Source organism: Sphaeramia orbicularis, chromosome 19 (assembly GCF_902148855.1).
Source record: "Sphaeramia orbicularis chromosome 19, fSphaOr1.1, whole genome shotgun sequence".
Classification (NCBI taxonomy): Eukaryota; Metazoa; Chordata; class Actinopteri; order Kurtiformes; family Apogonidae; genus Sphaeramia; species Sphaeramia orbicularis.
The window spans coordinates 29,365,454-29,383,497 of NC_043975.1; the positions used below are offsets into that span (position 1 = coordinate 29,365,454).

Genomic DNA, 18,044 nt, shown 5'->3' on the forward strand with positions numbered 1-18,044 from the left:
TTTTAGATGACATTTAGTGTATATAATGTATATTATTATGGACGGAGGCAGAAAAACCAGGTTGAGATTACTGCACAAAGTAAGAATAGAGGATATGTACAGTCAGTCCAGCTGGGATTTACAAGGCTGACAATTAATACTGAACAAACAAGAACTCAAACTATGAATTATGAAAGAGCTGCAGCATCTTAAACCAACCACAATGAACATTTGAAAGATAAACAGTACCACAGTGCTTCAATTTCAGCTTCAGAGTTTGTCATGTCTTTTATGTATTGGGATTGTCTCTCTCAACTCATCATAGATTTTTTTTATTAGTAAGTTTTTATTTTTATCAATTACTAGAAATTTCAGGCAACTCCAAGGTTGAAAAACACTGCTCTATATAGTCTTTCGTCACTGTTGTCATTTTGATACACCACTCCCAGAGGAAGAATTGTAAAAGATTTAAGGATGTTCAGCACCCATACATTCTTGGTACATATAATCTGACCAATAGCTGATGTCAATATTCTGTTTACATGTTATTTTGTCATTAAGTGCTACTGCTGTAACAAGTAGTAGTGTTGTAAGCATGAGCAGACTAAACCCACTGTGTTAGTGTCAGCACACAACAAGAGCCACTGGTGATTCAGGCAGGACACTCCAACAAGTACTTGGTAGCATATTGAGCTCAGTAGAGCACTGCTGAAACAAAAGTGAACGGCTGCACTCTGATTCTGTGGCTGAATCGTCAGAGTTAGCTGATGGGATCTCATACACTATTAGAATGTCAGATGGCGGTCAAAAAAGATGAGTATCCCCTTATCCTGATGTTTGGTAACAGAGCTAAAAAGTGTAGTAGTGGAGTTTTAAAAGTTTAATTTTACTTCTGATTTTAATTTCTATTCAGTTGCTCAGCTTGTAGGTTCAGCTGTGTTCAAGTTTTTTGAAAAACAAGCCTGATTAGTGTGCCATGCCATATTATAATTAATATGACATGGCACACAAAGCCTTCTGATGGCTCCAGTGGGTGTTGCTGTTCTAGAAAGTAATAACATAACAACCCTAGGTGTAAGATGTGTTGGGCTGGTGTCAATTTCTGGCTGTTTATTAGCTACAGGGAAGCTTATCAAAGTAATTGTGCGACTTAAAAACAAATATATTCACAAATCACAGGTGCAGTGTCACTTGCAGATGAAAATATATCACTGGAGGCTTTTGTAAAAAAACAAGTTATACTTTTTACTTACTTGCTACCTGCCATCCAGTGCATTGGGGTGCATCCCCAATGAATATTCACTTGCTTTCAAAATATGAGACCCTTCTAAATTACAGATAATTAAAGCAGGAAAATGAACTGAAATACTGCCATCGCATGAATCTGTAACCGCCCATTGTTTCTCCCGCAGCATGTCAGTGCAACGGCCACAGCACCTGTGTGAACGGCAGTGTGTGTGAGCAGTGCCGTAACCTCACCACCGGTCCTCACTGCCAGACCTGCATGCCCGGTTTCCATGGAGACCCAACCAATGGAGGCAAATGCCAGGGTGAGTGCAGCATCGTCACAGAAATGAACAATTGTGGACAAGACTGGTGTTTAGTGGATTTATTAGTTGTATGATTTTGATGAATAAAACAACTCAGAACCTTCTTAGAATGATCTTTTATCCATCTACATCCATTTATACAGAATGTTGTCATTGTAGTTAACAACAGATTAACAGATTAGTTAAGAATCCTGAATGTTTATAAAGAGGACATTATTTCTTTTGTCTTATTTATGCTATAAACCATATATCTCAAAACTCATTGAGCAAGTAGATGAATTACTGTGACTTGATTGCTACATCTAAATGCCTGTTATGATGAACATGCAGTATTACACCATCATAACCAATAGATGGCACTATTGTGTATTGAAAATACTTTGACGTGTTTGAAATAATTACAATATTAATCCATATGTGGAAGTAACAAGAACAACTAAAGAGATAATGGAAGAAACAGTGTCTGCTGGTGAATTTCTGGTAAATTAAATGGGATTCCAGTTTTGCCACAGACAACAAACTGTGAAGATTAACCCTGATTCCCCCGACGTGGGAGTGAGAGTTGACTGAGTATGTTTTACTGTGGGTGCTGCAGATGAAGCTGAAGGTCAAAGGATCTGTTCTTTTCACTGTGAACTGATCATAAATTCAAGCGTCAGAGAAAAAAAGAATTTGTTTACTTGTATGTTCATGTTAGCAACTAACCGAACATTAGCATTTTGGAAAATATAATAGCAGCAACATAGTAATTAGTATTTAGTGATGTATACTGATTCAGAGTGTGGAGTCTTTTCTTGGCTGTGTAACTGTTTTGACTGGAGGATTGAATGACACATGAAACATACTTGTTATGTGTCTCATACCTACTGCTGAATACATTTTCTTGAGTGAAAGCAACCCATTATTTACTCTGCATTCTCATTTTAAAGCACAAACACATAACGCTCATTGAATTTAATATGTGAGATGTATGCAAACACAAAGAATGGGAAAGTAATCTAATGTAACAAGCCTGTATATGCATCTGATAAAGGTCTCAGAGTGTCTCTTTATTAAATCAATTTGAGGTCCGTAGTGGAGCCTTCTTGTCAAGAGGAGATTATCCCACACTCCTCTTCTTTATAGGACATGAATAGCATTCCTGAGTGATTACATGTAGGCCGCTGTTTGAATTACTCCACATTGGACACACATATGCACACACCTTCGAGGTTTATGGTTTCATATAGCATGTGTTAATACATAGGCAATAGCAGTGTCCTGTAAAGTGAAACTACTCATATGAGCATGTGTGGAGGGAGGGGGTGTTTTAGTCTTTTAGAGCCTCAAGACAAAGTGATTCAGATTCATTAGGCTGTGTGACATTATTACATACATATACAGTGGATTCATGTCTTATTTTAAAGGAGTGATATTGTGCCTTTTTAAATTAAATTATGCATTTTATAACACTTCCCTGTGGTCTACATAAACTGTAAATGCTATGCTTGGGTCTGAATTCTTCATTAATTCAACTCCACAGGTCCATCTTCAACCCTGTTTCTGAGTAATGACACCAGAAAGGTGGTTTTGAGCGCTGGCCCTTTAAATGTAAATGAGCCACTTCACGCCCCACCCCCTCCAGGTTGTTGACTGTGCTGCTCTGTCCCGTTCAACCACTTGTGTTCATTAATACAACCAACAACTGAATATTTTAGGTAATCAGTTCAAAGTTTGGACATGTTTTCAGTATGGACTACAACTGCTGCTGCTGACAAACAATTATGTCGTACTCGGAGAAATGTTCATTGAAAGTCTTGACCTTATATGTGCTAATGTCGTGACGTAACTAGTTATAGACATAACAAATTAAGAAGGAATTAAAACAGGTTGTAGAAATCCACTCGATTTTTGCCAAAATGAATATAAAAATAGCTTTGCAGCACCTGGAGGGTTCAAATTCAGACTTTCTGAACTATTAGGGTCCAAAAACACAAATAAATGTACCAAAGACTAATAAAAGTGGGTTTAGCCGACTGGTTACAAATTGTAAATGGAATATTTGAGATGGTGATTCTGACCCATAGATTGAGGACTCAAGAAGAGCAGTGTCATGATAAATGGGAGAAATGGACAATTTTCATTTCAGCATCACATTACTAAAACCAATTGTTAGTCACAAAGTCCCAAATGTTCCTTATGTTTGTATTGTACAGAATTCAAACAATAAAAATAAAGTTAAAAAACAAAGTGGATTTAGTAAAATATGACCCCTTTAAATATTTACTCCATTTTATGCACAGTTCAGGAAACCTCTTATCTAATGTAGCTGCCAAATGGTAAAATTGAATCCATACAGGGAAAAAAAAAGTCTGTGTATCACCTCTTGTCAAAAACAGGAAGTGTAGGTCACAAAGTGCCAGGACACCCAGCTGAAAGCAATGCTGTCACCTGAAATATTCATATGAGCCATCTCACGTAATGTGCTAAGAAAGAGGTTTAGCACTTGGGGGTAAACCGTGTCCAGTGACCCCTCTGTAATACACCTTCTCAGTGTTTTAAAGCTCGGCGAACTGAAAAGAAGAGGTCGGTTTTTGCCCCGCAAATGCAAACCTAAAAGGGTGCCAAAGCACTCAAGGAGCTAATTCACTCCTTGTTCACACACCCATCACAGCATTGTTTATATTCCATGCACACATGCCTGGTGGGTATCGTAGTGTACTATCTGTGGGGCCATATTTTTGCTCCATCATGTATCAGATCTCTTACTTTGAGCCAATCTTTTGGGAAATACACTTGTTTACCATCTTTCCTAGATCAATATCAATTTCATCTCTGTGTTCGGTTCAATGTTGAAAATGTCTGCAGCCTAGCATAGCACGAAGACTAGAAGCGAAGGGAAAGTGTTAGCCTTGTGCGCTCATAAGAGGGGAGAAAAATGTTATAGTGTTCATATAGGGGGAATCGCAGGTTTTATTGTGCCCTCAGGGATATTTACCACTGTTGGAAATGAAAAATGTTTCATCTGTCTGTTGTGTCTTTTTGACTCGTGTTTCTCTGCCCAACATCTTTTCCATCTGTGTTTCCATTCCAGCTTGCAAGTGCAATGGTCACGCGAACGTCTGCCAGGTGTTAACTGGCAAATGCTTCTGCACCACCAAGGGGATCAAAGGAGACCAGTGCCAGCTGTGAGTACTCGGACCACATGCTCACACACATTAATTTACACCCATTCAAAGGCAGAAGTGTACCAGGTTCATATCGTTTCAGTGTATCCTAGGCTGTGCTTCTCTAATGTACAGTGTAAACTCTATGTTAAAGCCTTTCATTGGCATCATCAATGATCAAATATGAATTCTGACAATATTCTGGCTTGTTGCACTGACTTAAGGTAATGCCAATCAAAAGTCAGTCTCTGGGCTTCCTGTCACCAGGCAGGTGATCACTTGGGATGCAGCCCTGATGAAATGCTGGAGGCCGTTTTAAATGGAACCCAATTTTGATAAGTGAGACAGTCATATATGGGAAGGTGTAATGTCACCTTTATAATATTCTTCACTAAACAGCTCTGTGATTTTAACCCATAAAGACCCAAACATCCATCACTGACCAAAACACCGACTGATCTAAAATGTTTAATTCCTGTTGATCCACTAATCCTATCAATCCATGTAAATAATAGGTGTAAAATGCAGTTTGTCATGTTTTCATGGTCATCAGATATGACCCATTTGGACATTCAAAGGCTCCGTAATGAATGTGGAAACACCGTCATCTTCTACAACATTGATTCACCAGTAAAACCAATGGAGTTGGAGCAATGACAGTGGATGGAAATGCTTAGTTCATGTTCCGTTAATGATGTATTTTACTGAAAAAGTCACTTTTCCTGCAGTTTTCTTTGTTTTTGATATAGTAACCCTAAACTTTAATCTAAGGTTTTATGAACATCTGCATGATCAGTCTGGTAGAGTTTCATATTGTCTTCCACTTACAATTTTTGTAGATGATTCATTTATCAAGACAGGGGTAGTTGTCTGTTTACCTGCTTTACTAGTTTCAGCTACTTCCTTGTAGCCTTCGTCAGACGTGTCACAGCAACATCATTGTTACGCTTCTGACGAAGGCTACAGGAAGGAGCTGAAACTAGTAAAGCAGGTAAAGAAACAACTACCCCTGTCTTGATAAGTGAATTATCTACAATAATCTACATGATCAGTAAATTAAATACAGGAAAATACCTGATTTATACTGATAAAATGCAAAATACAGAGGATAATAATATAATAAATGATGATGCATCATTTTAGAAAGGTTATATATAGAGAAAATTTCATTTGAAAATTGACACTAAAGCAGCACTGGGTCTTTATGGGTTAAATCACATCGTATGTTTATAATGTGTCTTAATGGACACAAAGTCATAGCTGTTTTTGAAGATGCATATGATGGAAGAGACATATTGATGTGATTTTTCTTTTTTTTTCAAGTGGATCTCTGTGTTTATTGTACGTAACAGTGTGTCGGTCAAATTAGAGCAGTTCATTATTATTTTGGACTAATTGAAAAGTCCGAAACATTCAGCACAAATGGAATTGAAATTAATTCATTATAATTTTGACCCTTCTCGTGATCCCTTCATTTTAATGACATAATGGGGTTCATACAGTTTAAGATAACAGACTCAATAAACTTGACAGCAGATATATATTATCACATCAGATAATTAAAATGACCACTGAAGTGATTGACTTTCATGGTTCAGTCATGAGCATTGATTTCTAACCACCGAGGGCCCGTTCCTTATCACGTGGTGGTTTACATGTTTTTTAATGATCTGGTGGAATAAACAGATCTGTCAGCTGGTCCAACTGGCCTCAGACTCCACCCTCTGGACCATTTCTGCTGACACAGTAGAATCCCTGAGTGTAGGAGGACCATCTCCACTTAGCTCTCTGCTTTCCCAGTGGTAAGCAGAACGGACTCTGATGTTTTTAATACCCTTAATGCACTAAGAGTTATGGAGGGGTCACTGGCAAACAGGAGCACATATGCTGTACACACCCACACACTGCAACTGTGAGGTTTTTTAACACTCTTTGTCTCTGGAATCACATGTTATTTGTCCAGCACAGCTCACTGTTTGGTGCATTTAAGCATTTTTTCCCCCCACATATTTTCCACAGTTTCTGTTTCTTCACAAGTGTTACTTCTGTCTTTCTTCAGATTTTGTCATCTCTACTCATTCTGTTTCAAAATTACAGTCACATTTAACACCACTTTGGAAAAAGTGTGGTCTCCTGACACAAAAACTTAGAGTTTAGTCAGATTTTCATCATGACATACTCATTTTCTCAATAAATACAATGACACAGTTTCAGTCAGCAAAAGTTCAGTCTGTTAGTATGTGTTTGAAATTAAATTGAAAAAATAAAATGTTTATAAGCAGAAGTTAACTAACCTAAAGTAGCTGTAGAGTAGAGTAATTAGATCAGGATAGTTATAGCTTCACTGTAGGAATGAGCGTTTTAATTAATTTTTAACGTTAAATAAAGAGGCAATTCTAGTTGATTTGTCATGACATCATCTAAAAAATAAAACCAACCACCAAGGAGTATGTGAAGCACAAGTATACCATTTAAACACTTGAAAGGAGTGATATTTTGCTTTTTTAAATGGAATTATGCTTTTTAAAATATTTCCCTGTGGTCTACATAAACTGTAAATGCTATGCTTGGATCTGAATTCTTCATTAATTCAACTCCACAGGTCTATCTTTAACCCTATTTCTGAGTAATGACACCAGAAAGGTCGTTTTGAGCACTGGCCCTTTAAATCCGAATGAGCCACTTCATGCCCCACCCCCTCCAGGTTGTTGACTGTGCTGCTCTGTCCCGTTCAGCCACTTGTGTTCGTTAATACAACCAACAACTGAACATTTTAGGTAATTGGCTCGAAGTTTGGACATATTTTCAGTATGGACTACAACTGCTGCTGCTGCCAAACAATTATGGCGTACTTGGAGAAATGTTCGTTGGATGTCTTGACCTTACATGTGCAAATGTTGTGATGTAACTAGTTATAAAACATAACAAATTAAGCAGGAATTAAAATGGGTTGTAGAAATCCACTCGATTTTTACCGGAATTAATATAAATATAGCTTTGCAGCACCTGGAGGGTTCAAATTCAAACTTTTTGAACTATTAGGGTCCAAATACACAAATAAATGTACCAAAGACTAATCAAAGTGGGTTTAGCAAAACATGACCCCTTTAAATAACATATGCAGCACTTGGGCAGAAACAGTGCCATATCTATTAGTCTCCTCCAGAAATAAAAAATTGTCCTAAAAAACAAGTTGACTTTTTTCTTTAATCATTGTTGCTAATTAAATAATCAGCTATTCATGCATGTCCCGACTTCAGTGTGTAAGATTTAATATCAAATAGCTGAAATGAAATGTGATATCTTTAATAATCACCTGGAAACAAGAATTATTGTATTATTCTACTGTCTTAGATTGAACTGTTTATATTGGAAATATCAGCATACATTTTTACATACACAGACTGGAATAAACTGGATTTAGCTTCGATTAAAGGACACATTCACCACAGCATCGTTTTGATAACCCTATGCCATGTAATAACATTAATTTCTATCTTTTTTTTTTATATTAATTCATTGATTCCTTCTTTTTTTTGTGGCTAATAATGTTATTGAACCTCGACCTGACCACATGAAGCAACCACAGATCAGAACACTGGCCCTACAGGCTTTTACTGTAGGCACTAGGCATGATGGGTAATCATTTCTCACCCTGATGCACCCATCACTCTGGAACAGGGTCAATTTGGACTCATCAGACCACATGACCTTTTCTATTGAAACACAATCGAAATCCAATCTGCTCTTTAAAAAGCTCATGATTGTTGATAAAATGAGAAGCCACTCACTGAATCATTTAGGGCTAAAGCTGAAACATATCAATCACTGTTATTATTGAGTTAAATCCAGATGGTAGTTGCATGGCAGTGTATTTTCTTATTCTTAATATGTCTAACAGGCTGCTGGCTTCACTGGTTAGCATCTACATATGTTTAAACCAACCATAGTATAACTAGGGAACTGGTGCAAGCTGCTCCTTCTCTCTAGCTTGTGTACAAACCCACACATCCACAGTCCGTTCTGGTGAGTAAATCCCTGAAGGCTATCTGTCACACTGCCGGGTAAATATTTGTACCAAAATAGGCATGGAATAAAAAAAATATGTCGAGTTTCTGCTGTGCTTTTGGTATCATTTGTCAGCCTCTGTCCTCTGCTTTCTGCATATCAGAGGTTGACACACAGACGCAGTAAGGGGCTTCACATCGCAAGTAGGTGTACCTCATAAAGTAATGGTGCATTCAAGTGCATTTCAGAAACTAGGAATTCTATTCTTGATTGGCCTTAAAGGTTGTCTAAAAATAAGGCTCCTTTGTTGTTTCTTTTGTTAAAATAAAGTATAGAGTTCCATTTTTATGTTGATTATGTGAGTTTTTGTCTACTACTAGACACAAATTTTTATCATTTATATAATTGGGATACTTTTGTTGAGTAGTTTCAAATAAATACATTATAATCAACTTTATATTTACATGTTTTTAACCTGTTATGTCACACTGCCTTTAGCCATAGCTTCTAACATCATGGGCAGATAGCTTCCACATTAATGTGCATTAACACCACTCACTATACTGAATGTGAGTTAAAGTCCCCTTCATCTAAAGCTCATAGTGGACAAAATAAACACATCCTAACTGGAACCTTGTGCGTTTTTCATGGCCACTGTAAGGGATGGTGAGGCAAGGGTTCCCATGTGGTTCTAATGGGCAAACCTACTACTGCTATTAAATATTACATGATAAACCATTGATAAATATATAAAATGAATACAATGATAATAAATCTTTAGACTTATTTGATTTGATTTGATACATGATCGCTATAGACCAGGGGTGTCAGACTTGTTTTAGTTTGGGGGTGACATATAGCTCAATATGATCCCAAGTGGGCCAGGCCACTGAAAAAAAATAAAAAATAAAATTAATTAATATGATAGGCCTAATAATACTAATTTTGTCTTTGTTTTAATACAAAAAAGTAAAATTACATTATGAAAATGTTATTATATGAAAATATGAATAACCCGAACAACCTGAAAAATAAGTGAATTTTAACAATATTATGCCTGAGCCTATTATGTACAGGGTGGGGAAGCAAAATTTACAATATCTTGAGGCAGGGATTAAAAGACAGTGTATGACCAATTAGTTTATTAAAAGTCATGAGAATTTATTTGCCACAAGAAAATTGACATAATAGAAAATGTTTTTATTCTATGTGTCCTCCTTCTTTCTCAATAACTGCCTTCACACGCTTCCTGAAACTTGCGCAAGTGTTCCTCAAATATTCGGGTGACAACTTCTCCCATTCTTCTTTAATAGTATCTTCCAGACTTTCTCGTAATAGTTTTGCTCATAGTCATTCTCTTCTTTACATTATAAACAGTCTTTATGGACACTCCAACTATTTTTGAAATCTCCTTTGGTGTGACGAGTGCATTCAGCAAATCACACACTCTTTGACGTTTGCTTTCCTGATTGCTCATATGGGCAAAAGTTTCTGAAAAGGTATGGATAATAGTGTTAGGTATGATTATGACATCAATATATGTTTGGTTTCAAAACAATTGACATAGTGCCTGCTGAGAAAAAACAACTAAATGTTCATTGTAAATCTTGCTTCCCCACCCTGTACACATGTAAAGTGGCACAAAACATTTGGTAACAGACATCTGGAACTGACATATTTAACTTTATGACCAAAGAAACTTGCCATGACTCAGTGACACCCTTCTGTGTAATTGTTGTACTTCACAAATTCTTCCCATGAGCCAGATTGGACTCTTTGGTGGGCCAAATTAGATTGCGGGCCGTATGTTTGACACCCACACTATAGACTATACAGGCATCACATGGACAAACGTGATTCATGCTCTGTATATAATATTTAAATTAGCTTGTAGCCATAGCCCTCACATGTAGGAACTCATCAGCAGGAAGCATCCCTTGAAAAGTATTTGAAAAATGACAAACAGCCTTGGTGACCTGTCTACAGTAGGAGGGAAAATAATCTTTCTAGAGTCGGAGCACATGACTGTGATGAGTACAAGGGAACGTGTGAGGAGGAAATTGTGAGAAAGCAAAGAAAAACAAAAGCGAGTGACTAGAATGAGGATGAGCAAATGAGAGAGGAGAGCTCAGTTTTTCCCTTTTCGACTTTGAGAGTAAAATAAATTACTTTGTGCACAAATGACAAAATGTCACATTCATTTCCGTCGCCAGATGGAATTCAGTGGCGTACAATGCAGAGCAACACTTGGAAAGCAGGTGGCTAACAGTTGATACAAACGGCTCATTTTCTAACCTACATATTCAGAGGGGGGCACCGGAGCAGGCCAGGCAAACAGCAGGCCAATCATCATGAGCCATTTAGAGAGAGGAGCTGCCCGAACTGTACTGGAGCCAGCACCGCCAAGGTTCACACAGCCCATTACCGATTATCTGCTTCAAATGTAGTCAGCTACATAAAGCACTGGAATATGCTGTTAATTTAGACTCCAATTAAATTGTTGTTGTCATTGTCAACAACTGGTTTTTCAGTGGGTGTAAGGTGATAGTGGTGCATTTCAATCTCAAAATCAAGAGGTACTTTCACATCTCAACATGTTTGAGTAATCAAGTAATCACTGTTTTCCACATGTAATCTTATTAGTTAGGGAGGAGTGTTTGCTGTTCTTCTATTATAATGTCATTTATGGTATCTCATTACATGTAATCACTGACTCCCCAAACTCAATCGCTCGCGTCATTTCCAGTAACCTTTAAACAAAGACCTCTACACAAGGGTACTCTGTCTTTTCAGCAGTGTTCACTGGAGTACACACATGCACACATTTACGCATGCATGCTCCACAGCCACCAATGCCATTAGGACGTCAGAATAATAGCTACAGTAATGAAGTGAAGGGTGCATCAGTGCAGAATAGAATTGTTTTTCCAAAACAATTGATGAGGCCTGTGCTGTGTTACAGTGATGAGTTAAACAAGAGCAGCGAGGAAAATATTTCTTATTATAGTGCTCATTTAGAGACATACATTATTCAGTCAGGGCTGGTCTTGTGCTGGAGGTAACAGGGTCACTTCTGTGTACAGATGCAGTCTGAACATGTGAGCGTATAGGTTCAGAACACACTTCCATGTGAGTGTGCTTTTTGCTTGTTAGACCACAGCATGTGCGCAAATGCAGACAAAGGTTCAAGTTGACTGTAGATCAAATTAAGATACAGTGCAATGGGGGATTGCCTCGAGTTCAGATGCGTGCACGCATGCATGCAGGTGTAGATTAAATTAAGATCCAGCGTCGGGGAGTTGCATTATACACCTCATGATGAGTGTGAGATTGCGTCTATGTTTTTTTTTTTTTTTCTTTTTTTTTGCCATCTGCAAATGCCAGGCAGCAGAGAAGCCCCAGGAGTGATGTTCTGTAAGGTTCAGAAGCCTATGGCAGCACTTGTCCTCTATCATTTGTACTGTGGTAAAAGAACACTCCACACTGTCCTTGCTTCTTTAGCGTTAAGAGTGAGAAGGATAGAGCTGGCTCCTCCCCACTTCAGAGCCCTACCCTTATTAGAGCATTTAACTCGCTCATGCTTGTCCTTCAGAATTTGCTGGTTAGATGACTATTAAAATCAAAATATGCTTTAAGGTCCAGTGTGTACAATTTAGGGAGATCTAATTACTGAAATGGGAAATAATATTCCTAATTAAGTTTTCATTAGTGTGCAATTACCTGAATGCAAGAATATTTGCTTTAGAATGAGTCATTTACTTCTAGAGGGAGCAGAAACCCTGCACAGTCTGCCATGTTTCTACTATAGCCTGGAATGGACTTCCTCCTCTTCATTTTTCATCAGTTTATAGTGTTTGGATGAAGAGTGAATATCCTCTTAAAATGCAAAAAAAAAAAAAAAAAAAGAAGCCAACAACAGACAAAACAAACTCCTTGTGTTTTAGTGGCCACCAGAGGGGAGGGGGAGGTGAGGGCAGAGTGATGGATTCTTCATAATTACACACATTATTTCTGTGACCCTTCTAGCTCAAGCATTTCTATCAGTTTTATGTGATTTGCAAGAAAAAATGTTTACACGTAAGAAAAAAAATGACAGAATTTCCAGAAACTCTGCATAAATACAAAAAGCTCAGAAAAAACAGTTAATTATATGAAGCAAGTTCATTAATTTTAAGATATATGACCATTTTTAAGGATCAGATTTTTCATCCATATGGAAACATTTGGAGAAGTTTTACCATCGATTTGGTTCAACAGTTGCATTAGAAATGATTATTTTTACCCCACCCCCCAAAAGTGGAGGCAAGAGCTATTGTTTTTGGTTCGGTTTGTTTCTTTGTTTGTTAACACTCTAGCAGCACAACTATTGGTTGAATTCATACCAAATTGGGTTTATAGATTGCCAGTGACCCAGAATAGATCTGATTACATTTTGGGAAGAGTAGGTCGAAGTTAAAATTTTTTATGAATTTTTTAAATAATTTTTTTCTCCCATTTACTTATAACGGGTGAAATTTCAAATGCTTACAAAACATCTATTTTGTTTCAATTTACTTCACACTTGGCAATTGATATGCTGACATCAGCACATGCATAGACATGATGACATCAGCTAGATCGATGCCAAAATAAGCTACAATACGTGTGAGGGGCGGGGTTTGTTGTGCCTGGCACCACTTGTTTTGTATTTGAGATGGCCTGTTGGAAAAACTTGACGTGGCCATTACCCATATAGTGTCAGATCTTGCTTAATCATTAAAGCTATGCAAAATCTGAGTTTTCAGCAGCTCTTTTAAGCATACCTAAGTAGTATTTTTAATTTTAAGACAAACTGTGATTTTCGACTGTGGGTTGTTATTGTTTGAGTTGTTTTTAGTTCAGGGAGGAAAACGTTACCCAATGTGATGCTTATTCATGACTATGTATTATTCATCTTTGAAATAAGACCAGAGCCATATGTAAATGGGTAAAAATGAGTCACACTGTTAACATGCATATCTCACTACTGAGATTTAAGCTGTTGAAAGGTGTTGGACATTTGACTCCATTTTAGGCATTTGACTTTTTATGTGTGTAATACCTTCATTGGCGATAACGTCTGGCCTGTGAATGCAAAGCGTTTTAAAACAAGCGATGTGGTATATTTTTAGCAGCAGCAGCGTCATCCTCATTCATTGTAACATCACTGACAGCCACCTCCTCCTCAGTGGCATTCATGTCTCACAGTTAGTTCACTCGTCTCCTCCTCTCTCCTTCATGTTTGTGTCTTTTTGGATTCCACTTTGATATAATACTCACTGATGTTGACACTTTTTTGACATTCACTTTCAATTAGTCATTTCTACGTATATGAACTGCTATGTTATTGTACCAGTATTTGTGGAGTTTTCATGTCTGTTATGTTGACCTTTTGTCAGGTAAAGCGCGGAGAAGACAAAGTAGGAACTAGTAGACAGTTAAGTACAGGATATATGATATATGAGGCACAAAGAAAAAGGATGCATTAACAGGAGTTTAAGGACAAATACTGCCATATGTTCCTCCTCATTAAAGACCTTTGGAAAGCCACAAGCCTGATAAAACTCTCACATGTACCCTCTAAACAGTTGACAGCACTTTGTGGATGTTAACAAATTATTGTGCTTGGCAGCGCTTCATTTATAAGTCAGGCTATTTTGGCTGATGCCCTGATATCAGTGATGTTGTGTGAAAATTGCATGTGCTGTTAAATTGCGTCGGTTTGAGCAAACTGAATGACCTCACAGCATCCCAAGAAAGCTTTTTGCACCCTTTCATACGGGAGAAAGTCTGATCAAATGAATGTTTTGAGATGTTTGTATACCTCTCTGCATAAAAGAATATCGAAGAAAAAAAACAGTGAAATGTCACATTGGAATTAATATTAAAAAAAAAAAAACCCTCTCAGACCAAAATCAATTCTCATTTTCAGCCCTCGCGTTACAATAGCATCAGGTTTGTAAGGTTTTAAGAGTCGGGGGCTGTTTCTGTTGAGCTTTTGTAAAATTTGTGAAGACAGTGGAAATTGTGGCAGGCCTTAAAATGAGAGTAACTGTCAGCTAACAGCAATGCATTGGCAGTAAATGGAAGCTAGTAATTGTCCTTTCAGAAGGGCTTTTCACACCATGGTTTGCTCTGGGTTAGGACACTCATTAGCTGGAGTTTGTAGATTCACTGGCCCTGGCTTCAGTCATTTCACACTCATAACAACCACAATCTATTTATTAAACACATGGTAATTCTAGTGTTACTTAATTTTTCATCATTTTGAGTCCTAACATCAAATTGTGGACATGTTTTTTTGAAGTATGCTCTATTTACTGGATATTACTTTTTTTTTGGTTTGATTTAAAACACTAGATTTATTTGACATTTAGAGGTGCACATGGTCTCATATTAGTAATAGGCTTGTGTTATGCACATGTGAACAAGTGCAGCCCAACTAAAACAGTGTACATGTATTTAAAAAAAAAAAAAAAAAAAAAAAAAGCAATTTTAGTGTCCTTCATGACCTTGTTTGTGTTTTTTGCATTTATATTATTACTATGAGTTCATGATATTTTGGAGCTAATAGGTTTGCCTTAATGCTTACAATTTTTAAAATTAGTTAAAATATATTCCACAGCCCTGGGCTTGCTATACTCCAAAGAAAGTTTTTTGTTTTTTTTTTGGTTATCACCAAAAACACAGGTTTAAGAGTATCAGTAAAGAGTAGAACACAATTAATAAAACATTAGTTTCCACTCTAAGGTAAACAAGTCATATGCTGTGAGCCTTGTGAAGATACTCACCATAAGCTCTGATTATCAAGTCTGAGCCCTAAAGCCTTGAGTTAATAAGCAAGGTGAAGTAGGGTTTACTCAGCCCTGGGTCTTGTCTAGCCTCTTTTGGACTTCCTGTGCCCCTCTCACTAGCTGTAAATCTCTCAAACCTGATTGTTTACAGTCTTATCTGTTCCATCCCTTTTAAAGAACTCTACTTGATTGGTAGTTATTTTTGATCTGTTTGGGTTTTTTCTATATATATATACAGCAGTTTAGGATTATAGATCACACAAAATCAAGTAAGAATGAATTTACATAAGTTGTTTACTTTGAGGATTTAAGGGATTAAACTTAGCACATTACTTTTACATGCCACGCTCTCTGATCAGGTGCTACCTAAAGTTTGATGCATGTCACTGTGTAGGCTTTGATATAGGAAAGTTTAACAAAAAAAAAAAAAAAAAAGAAACTAATTAACTTTTACAAACTATCAGATTACTTCTTTTTTGTCAGAACTTTCGAGACTTGCCAACAGCAGGAGCTAATGCGCTGGCACTTGGCATCCACCACTCCTGATAAGAGACATTTTTGCTCTCAATCTGTTAGCACTCGTCTTCATCTTGTTCTCTCCTCTCTGTTTTCTTCACTGCAGATGTGACTCAGAAAACCGTTACCTTGGCAATCCACTCCGAGGAACCTGTTACTGTGAGTAATTCTCCACTGGGCAGCTTCTTACTGGGGAGACAGCTCATATGCACTCAAACACACACATGAACACACAAACACACAGCCACTCGATTATTCTTGGCTATTCTCTGCCTTTCTCTCTCTCTCTCTCTCTCTCTCTCTCTCTTTCTCTCTTTCTCTCTCTCTCCCCCACTTCGACTCTTCCGCTCAGGGCAGATGGAGCATTTTAGCACTTTGGCACCAGGGGCGCTTGTTCGGTGACAGAATGACTTGTTGTGAAAATGTCAAGTGCATCAGAAGTAGTGAGTGATTGAGCTAATCAAGGAGACGGAGGAGTAAAAATTTCTCCACTTGTCTACTCACTCAATCACCCACCTACTCATTCATTCATTTAGAAAGTTGGCTAAATGTTAGTTTTTACTTGAGTGTGAAGTAAAAAAGCAGCAGCAGAGTATCCTGTACATATTGATGTTTTTGCCTCGTGTGTTTATTTGCATGAAGCTGGAGCGGTGTCCTTCACGGTGCTGCAGCACTTAGCGATTTGTTATCTCCCTTTCACCACTCTGCTACAGACAACACAGCCGGTGCCAGGGTTTTGTCCCCCTTTGAAATGCCATAGCCTGACACCAGGCTCAATGAGGGAAATATGGGAGCTAAAAGCCCAGAGCTTGTTTTAACCTCTGTGCACCACTCAGACTTTTTCTAGGCCCTGTTCTGCATTATTGTAAACATGACACCCCGCGCTGAAAGGCCAATGAGCATGGATTAATCTAATGTGCATATTGTGATATTATCCAGAAACATTTCCCCATTTTTTTCCTGTTCTGATTATAGCTGGTGAGTTTTAGCTCATTTCTGTTCATCTTCCAGACTGTTCATGCTGTATTAATAAATCAAATAGCTTGATTTTGTTACTGAAACGAAAATATAAATATGGTTTGCACTTAGCAGAACAACCCACTAAGATCTATATTTCATGTGTTTTCATGCGTATTTGACAACAATTTCAATCGCTCTGGTGCTGCATTTTGTACTTTACAGCATTCAAATCACTTTAACTCCTGAATCTTTTGCACTATTCACAAAATTCAAAAGGCATCGCAAAGCTGAGATCCTGAGCTTTCTGACACTATATAATACTTTATGGCACCAATGTGGGACTATTACAAGTAGAAAGGACCTGTTTCAGAGACTTCTACACTGGCTAAAAAACACCAAGAAATAGCAAAAAATATGAAGCCATAATGTGGATAGTGAATGTTCAAGACCAAATAGCTTGTTCGAGAAGATGTAAAATAGTTGAAAGTTTATTTTGCAATCTCAAAAAGTTTTGTTTGTTTGTTTCTGATAATAAATATGCTAAAAACTTTGTCAGTTTTTTTTTCCTTTTTTACTAAAACAGACTGTTTTAAGCATTTATTATTTATAATAATGATAATTAATGGGCAGATATTGGAAGTTAAGTTCTTCCTGAAAACAAAGATGCAAAGGAATTGGCAAAAAAGACATTTTCTGACACTTTTATTGCAAAGAAAACATGAAGACACCTAGGTGGCCTGTTATAATGGCTGACTCATAGTTGTTACCATCATTAATTAATCATTATGTTAATTAAACTGTTCAAAAAAATAACCTCTCCAAAAAGTTGGAGATCACATTAAGTTTGTATTTTTATTTAGTTTGTGTGCTAATTTTTATGACTGTTGGTACATTACAATTTTTATGGTTTTTGGTACAATATCAAACCATGGATGTTTGTGATCTCACTGACACATTATTTTTAACACAAAATACTGTTTTTGAAACAAAACCTACCGCTGAGTTCAACTTAGATTCCAGTTCCCTTTCCTCATAACATTTGGCAAAAGAAAACAATTTTTTACCACAACAAT

The 18,044-nt window shown here is 37.3% G+C and overlaps 1 protein-coding gene across 1 annotated transcript in view; it reads left to right on the plus strand.

The window, feature by feature from the left end:
- The window catches only part of atrnl1b (attractin-like 1b), a 110,892-nt gene that overhangs the window by 32,538 nt on the left and 60,310 nt on the right, over window positions 1-18,044 (plus strand). Inside the window, exons 19-21 of the mRNA XM_030163213.1 lie at window positions 1,392-1,529; window positions 4,603-4,696; window positions 16,118-16,170. Coding sequence (XP_030019073.1) covers window positions 1,392-1,529; window positions 4,603-4,696; window positions 16,118-16,170 — 285 coding nt within the window. The remainder of the gene's footprint in view (window positions 1-1,391; window positions 1,530-4,602; window positions 4,697-16,117; window positions 16,171-18,044) is intronic.